The sequence below is a fragment of the Diorhabda sublineata genome, chromosome 2 (assembly GCF_026230105.1).
Source record: "Diorhabda sublineata isolate icDioSubl1.1 chromosome 2, icDioSubl1.1, whole genome shotgun sequence".
In the NCBI taxonomy this organism is placed as follows: domain Eukaryota; kingdom Metazoa; phylum Arthropoda; class Insecta; order Coleoptera; family Chrysomelidae; genus Diorhabda; species Diorhabda sublineata.
This window is the reverse complement of record NC_079475.1, coordinates 6928208-6939248: the sequence shown is the minus strand read 5'-3', so window position 1 is coordinate 6939248 and position 11041 is coordinate 6928208. Positions and strand designations below refer to the sequence as shown.

Below are 11041 nucleotides of genomic sequence, written 5' to 3'. Positions count from 1 at the left end.
AGTACTACCTTGTGTAACTTCTTATAACTTTTTACAGCACTTTGTAATGTTTTAAAACTTTCTTAATTTTTCTTCCTTTATTATATTATATAATTTCTTTTAACTTTCTATCACTTTATAGAACACTATAATTTTCAAACTTTTAGTTTTTTATAACATATGTGCTTCTGGTAACCTCCACAAACTAGTTATCCACAAATTTTCAAAATTCCCATAATTCTTTAGATATATTCTAATACTTTTTCTAATGTCTTTCTGTAGCTCTGTACTTTTCTACTTTCTCAAACTCTATTTCAAATTCTATAACTTCTGGTAACTTTTTTTAAGTTCCAAGCATTATATAACTATTTTCTTTTATTTGAAAGTTTCTATATATGATTTTATAACTTCCTACCGATTTCCACAACGTTATAGCTCTCCACAACTCTCTGTATTTTTCTCTTTTGTATTCTATAATTTAAGGAAACTTCTTATAACTTTCAATCATCCTATAACCCTTTTTAATTTATTTATAACATTACATACTTCATTTTATAACTTCTTGTAACTATCTCAAACTTTCTACAAGTCTATAACTTTTCTGTTACTTCCATATTGTATTTAGTAACTTTAAGTAACGGTTCTATAACTTCCTGTAACTTCCTCGCACTTTCTAAATTGCAGTAGTCCTCTACGCATTTCTATATTTTTGTTATTTCTATATATTACTCTATAAATTCTTGTAACTTCCTATAACTTTTTACAACACTATAACTTTTATGAATTTTCTATATTTTATTCTATAACCTCTCGTAATTTTCTACAACTTTGTAGTTTTTATATCTATATTTAAAATTATATAACTTCCTATAACTTTTTAGAGCTATCTAGAAATTTTTTGCTTCTAGTTTTAGTAACTTCCGACATCTATTTAAAATTTTCTACAACTTTTCATAGATTAATATATCTTTCCATAACTTTTTGTCACTAATCACAATTAACTTTTCGTTTTTCTGTTATATCTATAGACTAATTTTCTCTAAGCTGTATCTACACCTTAAGAAACAAAATTCACTGTTATTTGTTGTAAAAAAGGAATTTATTATAGTAATACGTTATCAAATATTTATCTAACCTTTTCCACTATTTTCAACCGAGTATTTATCTATGTCTTTATTTTTGCGTCAATATACATTTTATCTTCATAATACCTTAACACTAGCAATGATACAGCAATTATCACGAAAATTTCGTTGCGTATATTCAAATATTATGATACATTATGATACAGTCTCGTATAAAGAACAATATACATTGCATAATTCAAATTAAAAAAAACTATAATGACGTCAAAAATTACCAAATCAAAAAATGAAGATGCAAACAATGGAAAAACATGGTTCGAAATATTGGTCATTCTTATAGGTAAGTGGTCAAACATTCATAATATTAAATTTTGGATCTTTTCTTTTTGTATTTTACTTTATATTTATTGCATAATGAGAATTTACACCATTTGTGTTGTTTTTAGTTTCTTTATAATAGCTAACTATCACAAAAAACGATTAAAAACTAGGTTATGTTAGTCAGAACGATATACAGTAGATGGAATGGAGGTCTTCCGTCACATGATTAATATGTCAGCAACAATATTCATATGAATCAAATTAAAATATTTCTGTCAAATCGTTATGACTAATATTGCAAAGTTATACTATAGTTTTTCCGTTACTTATGTTTTTTAACGTATTTTTGTATAATTTTCGGTTGTACAAATTAGGGAGTAGGGAAAAGTTGTGCGATTTAATCCCTATTCCAAAATCCGCTCATAAATGATTTTATTGCAGAAAATCATCAGCACTGACCGACTGGCATAAAAGACTTTTTATTTTTTGTTGTTTCTAAAAGATCAACGAGGGTTGTTTGAATAGTTCTTAAGCTCAAACTGAACATATAAGCCTTCAGCAAAGCCCTCGAGAATACAAGTGCAGGTATAAAGATTAAGGTGATACCATGGTAGTGGCCAGTAGTCTACCAGAACTTCAATCTCTTATAGACGTTATTGTAGAATTTAGTGAGCAATTCGACCTTTGTATGAATACGTCCAAGACCAAACTATTGGTATTCTCAAAAGTACAAAGAAACGCCATCCTAAGACTCCATGGAGAGATCATTGAACAAGTGTTATCTCTAAGATACCTGGGCACGCTCGTCAACCGGCAATGCGATCCAAAACTCGAAATCAGATTAAGAATTGAGCAGACGCGGAAAACTCTGAACTCTGCAAACCATAACCTCAGCCTGGAACTCTGGACCAGAATACTTCGCTGTTACATCTTCCATGTTCTTCTGTACGGATGCGAAAGCTGGACCAAGAATGCGACCACAGAGAAGAAAATTGATGCGTTCGAAATGTACGCCTACAGGCGAATGCAGCGGATATCTTGAACGGAACATAAGACAAACATAGAGGTCCTACAGCAAATGGGTAACTTCTCACATCAATCAAGGAGAGAAAGTTGAAGTACCTAGGACATATAATGAGAGGCGAGCGATATGACATTGTTCGCCTGATAGTAGAAGGGAAGATCGAAGTAAAATGGTCGGTAGAAAAAAGACTTGCGCAGAAGTCTCGGACAAACGTCGACAGAAATTTTCAGAACTGCGGCTTCTCATCGCCAACCTCCTTAGGAAGACGGAGTCGTAAGAAGAAGAAGGCAGTCAATTTGAAAAAAAAACTATTATGTATGTCTTGTAGTTGGTCATGCAAAGTTTTTTGTTGTTATGTGACATAATTTAAGATATAATAGAGGCAACAAAACTGAATTATACAAAAACTTGGATCTTTCTTCAATACTAAAAAGCTATATACTTCGCAACAGCCTCCAATCCCTCCCTTGAAGCTCGGCTCCCATCATACACTTAGGGTGCTCGACTTAATTCAAAAGAGAGTAATTTGACTTATGTAGAAAATATGTATTTGATAAATCGTAGATTGATTCACGTGATGGAAGACTTCTGTTTTAACTGATTTGTGGGACTAGAAAATAATATAATTCCCTTTAAATTGCTGATGAATTTAAGAAAACGAAACGTCAGATATAAATATCAATAAATAACAAATACTTATTTTTCTCATAAGCGTTTTGTATTTGGGACTTACAGTATATTGGGTCTGACATATTTTACGAATTGGTGATTAATAATGTGAAAAGAGAGAGGCGGATTCTCGTTTGTTTCGTGTTTTTATTAGGCTAGGATTTCTTTCAATGATGTATATTCATTCTCTCTGCAGGGTACGAGTTCAGATGATTCTCGTATGTGTAGTCATATATAGATACAAGAAAAACTCCGACAGATCGATGAAACGTTAGAAATTGCTGCTGTTTGATTAACTAACACATTGCTTCAAATACTTTAAACATATTAATTCAGGAAATTAATAATTTCGAATACAGCCCTGAGCCTGGACTGTGTAACAAAATTTGTGTAGATTTTTATATGTGACAAGTGACTTCTGTTACCATGTTTGATAACGTACCCATCACAATGTAGAATACACTAAGAATGCGTTTGTTAGATTGATGAAGAAGATGAGACGAGACACCTAAAATTGTCACTATATATTAAAGAATTAAAGAAATATGAGCGGAATTGTTGTAAGATGAAACAGGAAGCGTGAGGGATATTCCAAGATCTGGAAGACCAGATGCAAAGTCAGATGTTTATTTGTCATTAGAAGACAAACCTCACGCAACTACAACAGAAATCGCTTTACAACAAAATGGTAGTCAGTCGTTTGCAGTAAAATTTAGAGAAAGATGAATTGCACCCATACATTTCTTGCACTTTTTGGTTATGATATAAATGGAGTAAATTACGTCTAATACTTAGGTATACAGATGATCTTCATATGTCACTTTGTCTACAGTTCTACTGCTAATTTGCCGTTGATCGTCAATGGTATTCAAACTAAGTTCCTCATCTGGAGTTTGTCGATTAACATTATAAAGCTTTCCCTGCTTCTTCTACAGTTTCCTTCACGGAAGCCTAACACCAATAACTTATCTACTTGTTATGCGGAACATATTGTTTAACCAAGGCGCAAAACTTATTTCAAAATGTCAATTTTTCTACAATAAAACTGCTAACGTTTAGAGAAAAATTCGACTCCGCCTTGATTAGAGAAGAGATTGAATCAGTTTCGAACACACTGTTTTATCTAAGCTGTCAAAAGAAAATTTCCTCGCAGTTGGTACTTGACGTGTCACGTGCATGACAACTATACAAAAAAACTTATTTTCATTCCAATTATAACTAGACCAATAAACTTTGAGGAAAGTTCAACCAATAAATAATAATTCTTCACTTATTTTTGTTTCAGTGTCATTCGTTAGCTTATCTGCAGGTATACTAATGACCTGGCCGTCACCTTTCATCATACAAATAGTGAATAACAAGGAAAAATATGATATAACCGAAGAAGAAGCATCTTATTTCACAGTATTCAACACAGTGGGTGTTATAGTGTTCCCACCTTTATTAACACCAATAGTTAATCGTTTTGGTAGAAAAAAACTGTTATTACTCACTTCAGTATTTTATATGATCACATTTATTATCAAAGCGTTTGCTAGATCATTGTGGTTGTTCTATTTCGCTAGATTTTTAAATGGATTCGGGGATAGTATTACTTATACTTGTGTAGTTGTTTACATTGGAGAAATCACAACTCCTAAAGTAAGAGGTGTTTGGGGAAATGCAGTCGTCTGGTTCGGATTTTTGGGTCAATTCATCATAAACGTCCTAGGAATATACTTTGATGTAACCACTACGTCCTTCATATGTTTAACAATTCCTACATTTTTGCTGATAGTTTTTCCATTCATGCCCGAAAGTCCTTATTTCTATTTATCTAAAGGTAGAGAAGAAGAGGCTAAAACAAGTTTGAGAAAGTTACGACGTAAACTTAATATAGAAGATGAATTTATGAGGATGAAGACGGCAATAGAGAAAGAAGAAACTGGCTCTTGGGGAGATTTGTTTAAAAATAAGGTTAATAGGAGAGCTTTAGTTACAGCGATGTTTCTAAGAGTATCACAAATTTGGTGTGGAATTTTCACATTCGGTCCTTATATACAACTGATATTTCAGAAATCCGGTAGCAATTTGAGTCCAGAGCTTTGCACTATCATTTATACATTCGTTAATTTCCTTTTCTACTCTTCTGCGGCTTATGGTTCAAATAAACTTGGTAGACGCGTTTCATTGATATCATCGTTAGTTTTAACTTCAATAGTATTCATTTTAGAAGCTATTTATTTTTTTATTGATGATTATTACAATATTATAGACCTTACATCGCTAAGATGGTTTCCTTTAGTAGGATTAATGGTTTTCTTACTGTTTTCATGCTACGGAATCGGAACTATACCTTTTCTCATGCCTGGGGAATTGTTTGCTCCTAGTATAAAAGCAAAAGGTGTCGCATTAGTGATTTGCATTTTCGGTCTATCAAATTTCATAGTTAATACTTTGTTTTATAATTTAATGACAACAGCAGGTTTGGGAGCGCCGTTTTTATTTTTTGGAATATGTAGTATCATTTCTGCGATCGTATTTTACAAAATTCTTCCAGAAACAAAGAACAAAACTCTCGAAGAGATTCAAATCATCTTGAGTAAAATGTGAATGATCTGTATAGGAAATATACTCATCCGCATGAGATATATTGACTCATCACCGAAAATTAAGGATCTTGGAAAACTAATGCAGGGTTAATTTAAAGTATAAACATTTTCAAATTTTACGAAAGAATTTGAGAAGTATTGCATGGTTGCAATAGGAGCATATTTTTTGTTAAAAATTTTGTAATAAATTATTGAAAAGCCATGTTAATTTGAATTTTACATTTCAATCTAAATATGTTCACTGATGCGCTATATTTTCGCGATATAACGAAAATACCAACATAACATATACCTTTCTATTTTTGCTAAATTATAATATCAAGTTTAGGTTATTTCAAAAACTGTAGAGATGAGATTTTTCTTGCTAATGAAATGTCTAATTACGAAAAATATTTTTTCTACGACCGTGCGTTTTAACCCACTTTCCCGCACGCATTTTAGTTTTGAAAGTGTCACTAGTAAAATTATGCGCAAATTTTGACCTTATTCGATAGTTTTTTACTTCTGAGATTATAACTACTGTTACTACAGGTAAATAAATATTTACAAAATAGTCCATCAAATAAAATTTAAACCTTTTCTAGCTTTTTGTAGCATTTTTAATTTTTTGAAAATATAAAATAATACAGATATTTTTTATATAACCATGTAATTGTTACTAAAACATCAAAGTTGTTCAAAACGTCTTGGAAGTGACCGAATAAGTGCAATCTTCTTCTAAATTAAACCACATTAAACCGAATCCGATACAATAATATTAATAGATTTATCCGACGACGAACTTCACAAAGCCATTTTGAAGGCTGCAAATGAAACTAATTCCGAGTTGTTACCTGCCAAATGACTTAAAACCGTTGCCGTCATCGTCATCTTTATGCGACCTGCAACCGATGCCATCCTCATCGACGTCATCTACCTTCCCGTTGAAACCAAATAACTCTACTGGACCGGCAATTCTTAATAGTCTACAGAATACAACAAATTATATTTTCAATATTAATATTTATAATAATTAGTAGTTTTTAGTTAAAGTTTTGTATATTATTATGTTTGTTGGAATGAAATAATTTTAGAAAAATGGGTTGGTATACTTTTTGTATATACGGTCGTAGAAAAAATAATGTTCCTAACTCATGCGTAAAGTGTCTTTCCCGCACTTGACCGCTTGCCCGAACTCCGCTCCGCGTCGTTCGGGACAAATGCAGTCGCGTGCGGGAAAGTATCACTTTCCGCACTTGTTAGGAAAATAACTATGTGAAATGACATTTCTAATTGTTCCAAATAGAGCCAGTAAATCAACAACGACCAATAGGAGTCAAAAAATAATTTCCAACGCAAAATCGAACGTGAACGTAACGCCAACGAATATATACAACTTTAGACGATACGCATGAAAGAGAAATAGAACTGCAGATTCTGCAATTGCTCTGTCCGTTTCTTCAAAAATCTTAAATACCTTGAAACAATAATACTGACACATTGAGAAGTGGGACACAAAAACCCCAGATAAATAGCCTCAAGTGCTCAAGATGTACAACACCCACGATCTTTTCACATTAGTGGATGATCGCTCTAGCGAAGAAATAAATAACTGAATGAAATTCCGAAATTGACATTGTCAAAAATTCTGCCATAAATTCGTGGAAGTCTGTTGAATTTACAATATATGTATTCACTAAGCCTCCATATTGTAAGTCTATAGCGCTGAAGATGTGCGTTTCACATATACAACACCCACGATCTTTCCACATTAGTGAAACGTCTTCCTGGGCATTAACTCGACGCCACAGATCGATTTCATTCATCTATGTGATCGCCTTCAAGAGCAATATAATAATTCCAACAATTTCTTACCGGCAAGCATTTTTTGAGATCAGTAAATCGCTAGTAATCACTGGTGGCCACATCTGGACTATAAGGTGGATACGAAAGCAATTCTAAGTGTAATTTATTCAATTTAACCATCATTGTTATCGACTTGTGAATCGGTTCATTGTCTTGATGAAACAATGGCATTATCTTCGACATATGAGGCCGTTTTTCCTTGATTTTTGCATTTAAACGATCAAAGAACTCTATTTAGTATTTTCTTTTCATTTTCTCACCCTTTTTGGAGATAGTGAATGAACAATATTCCATGCGTATCCCAAAATAATGAAGCCATAATCTTCTCAGCTGACTGTTATGCTTTTGGACGCTTCGGACGTGGTTCACTGGCTGTAGTCAACTCAGATGATGGTCGTTTTGATTCCGGAGTGAAGTAATAGATCCATGTTTCATCCATTGTCACATATTGATGCAAAAAACTTGATTCATTACGTGTAAACATGGCCAAACACTGCTCTGAATGATCAAAACGTTGTGTTTTTGATCGACTGTGAGTAAACGCGCTATCTACTTTGAAAAAAACTTTTTCATGGTCAAATGTGAAAGTTCTGATGTCTTTACGGCCTCAGCTATCGTGAACGTGTGTTAGTCACACGACTTATTGAGTAATGTATTATGTAAAATTGTAAAACTTACGTTGTGAAAATGGGGTGAGATTTGTCAAAAACTCTGTCATAAATTCATGGAAGTCCGTTGAATACATAAATTTATTATTACATATTACAAGCCTACAGCGCTAAAGATTTTGGTTCCATTTATAAAACACGACTTTTTTATATTGATGGAGTGGAAATTTCAGCTTTCAAGGACAAGTGGCGTTGTGAATTTTGAATGGAATGTAACCAAATGAATCATACTAAACTCATGCAAGGTTGCTACGTTATAGCCTCCAAAATTTGAATTCTTATAAATAATTTGAATCCTTAAAATAATCATCCCGCAACATATACAAATATCCAATTTGTACATTTAGAAGTTACAAACGTTTTTATTGGATTATATTCTTAAAATGTTTATAATTCAAATGTATAGAAAATTGTCTTAAATTTACTAAATGCTAAAAGCTGATGCACATTATAAGTTCGAAAAAACCTAAAGGTAAAACCAATCAATATTTAGAAACCAGATAACGTAGACCTCGGCTTTAAGAAAAGATGAAAGTAGAAAAGATTGTAATTTCTTCATACATCAGTCGAAAATACGTAATTTCGCAGGGTCGAAAGTTTGATATTTGCTCCCTGTGAGAAGAACTCGCGTGCCAAGTCTGGTGAATAAGGTGGGTGGTCAACCAATTCGTAAGTTTTAGCCTTGGCAATCACCGAAGGTGCGTTGTTCCTGGAAAACACTTTCTTTTTCTTCAAATCCAATCACTTCACTGCAATAAGTGACATCTTAAGGTTGAGATCGGAAGCCTTTCAGATAACCATATTAATATACAAGACATAAATCTGGTATCATAGTTTGAGCATTTGGTACTAAGAGTGAGGTTATAATATTGATACATTAAAAATTTTGAGGTTTAGTACGCTTCTCATTATGTGGATATTATTTGCCCCGATAGTTTTACAATACGTGTGAATAGATACCTCTGTGTTTACTGTTCGGGAAAGATGTGCCTTGGTAGCAGATTTCACAGGCTTGCACTTCTCTAAAGAAATGAGTCTCGATAATTGACGTTCTGGACGTCTGCAGGCGAACTCTGAGTTCATGAGCCACGTCTGCCCCTCGACTAGGTGTTGTGGGATTATGTTAGACAGGTCGGAAGAGCATCTGCCTTGATACTATCGATAAAAGAGAGTAAGGCCAGTGACTTCTATGCTCTGAGCTATCCAGGTTTCGAATCAACTCGATCGCCTATAAGTCGAATTGAGTCCAACTTCCTAAAGGTATACTTGAGAGCTGAGCTTCAAATGTGCGAGAAACTGTGGCAAAGTATATAGCTTTTTGGTTTTAAAGAGGGCTCCAAGTTTTTGTGAAGCTTCCTTAGCTAATTCGGCCTAGTGACAATGGCAGGACATTATATTTGAACATAGAGTACTTAACAACAAAATTGATGTATTAATTCAGCTTATAGAATTTATAAGACAGTAAAATTACATCAATGCTATCACTACAATCAAGAATATCCTGTATGTTTTGTTTTAATTCTAAAATATGCTCCTAAATACATTTCGTGATATTTAGTTAAAGATAATCAGATTTTTCCGTATTTTAAACTAGCCCTGTATAAGTTTATTTTTTATGCTTCAAAATTCAAATTATCATTATTAATCCTTCGTTTTTTTTTTGTAAATTGAAATTAAGTTTCAATAGCTCCGTTTTTGGTTTGTTCTGGAAATTTATTTTTTGTTGTCGTCGATAATTTCCGGATAACCTGATGTTAGTTATTATTGTATTTATAATAACAATATGGAAAATTTAGTTGTTTATGGGGATTGTTAAATCTTTAATTATATTTAAATAATGTTGTATACATTTACTTGATTGTGATAATAAATTTATTTTTGTTAATCAACCTTTATTTTCCAAAAAACATACTGAAAATTAATCCTTTTGAAACAGGGATGACTTTCTCAACCAACCCTTATTCATATATTTTTCAACTACTAGTATAGAAATCCTATTCTAAGCACGTCATAGCCAACCTTGAAGTTTACATTCACCACCTCAGATTTTTGTTCATTTTTCATTTTTGTTCAACTTTGAGATTAGTACTGGAGAAAAAGCAATTAAAACAAAATGTTCTAAATCCAGTATATTATACTCAATGTATTTAGTGTACTAATTCACTTAATCCAACATCAGAGCTAGAAAGCCATGGCAAACCAATGGACAAAATGCTTTGTTGGACATACGAAGTGGTAATTAACACTTGCCAATCATGGATTAACAAAAATCTCGAAATTTTTCTCGCTAGCTCACAGACGGTTCAAAACTAGAGTAAGTAGCTTGATTGGGCATTTTTTGGCCAAAGCGCAAGCTCTCCGTACCACTAGGAACATCACTCACCAACAGATTTGTTAGAACATATTCGTCCTCTTTGATAGCCAACCGGCCTTGAAGGTCGTGCACGTCCAAACTAGTGTGGGAGTGTCAAGAAAAACTAAAAGCACTAGCCAACAATAACAAAATAACTCTAGTGTAGCTTCTAGGCCACCAGGGTTTATCAGGAAATGAGGAAGCAGCCTTGCCAAAAAGGGGCAACGATTCCATACTTTGCAACCAAACTCTACTCTGATTTCACGAGATGCCACATCAACAATCAACTGAAAGAATCGCGGAAGAATCATATAGAAAAACACTTATGACCATATCAGATAAAAAGACTGAAGAACTTATCGTTATGACTAGAAACGACATGAAACTGGTGGTTGGTCTTCTGACAGGTAACTGCTTCGTCAAATACCACTTTCAGACGGTAGGCATCGCCGAAGATGACAACTGCAGTAGAGCATCTACTCTACGAATGTCCTGCCTATTTCGCT

General features: G+C 33.2%; 1 protein-coding gene across 2 annotated transcripts; it reads left to right on the top strand.

The window, feature by feature from the left end:
* The first annotated feature begins 1165 nt into the window (after positions 1-1165).
* LOC130440835 (facilitated trehalose transporter Tret1-like) lies at positions 1166-10027 on the top strand. Of its 2 annotated transcripts, XR_008909562.1 has the most exons (3): positions 1166-1404; positions 4364-6162; positions 6201-10026. XR_008909562.1 is itself a non-coding variant. In XM_056774196.1 (2 exons), exons 1-2 carry the CDS (start codon positions 1323-1325, stop codon positions 5668-5670), a joined length of 1389 nt encoding a protein of 462 aa, XP_056630174.1. In that variant the 5' UTR covers positions 1197-1322; the 3' UTR covers positions 5671-10027. The 2 variants fall into 2 exon arrangements, 1 of the variants encoding a protein (XP_056630174.1); XM_056774196.1 differs by having other exon boundaries at positions 1197-1404; positions 4364-10027.
* The last annotated feature ends 1014 nt before the right edge of the window (positions 10028-11041 follow it).

Coding starts and splice junctions, on each gene's coding strand:
- LOC130440835 (XM_056774196.1), top strand. CDS start 1,323: ATGACGTCAAAAATTACCAAATCAAAAAATGAAGATGCAAACAATGGA. Junction 1,405..4,363: donor AATATTGGTCATTCTTATAG/GTAAGTGGTCAA, acceptor TTTTTGTTTCAG/TGTCATTCGTTAGCTTATCT.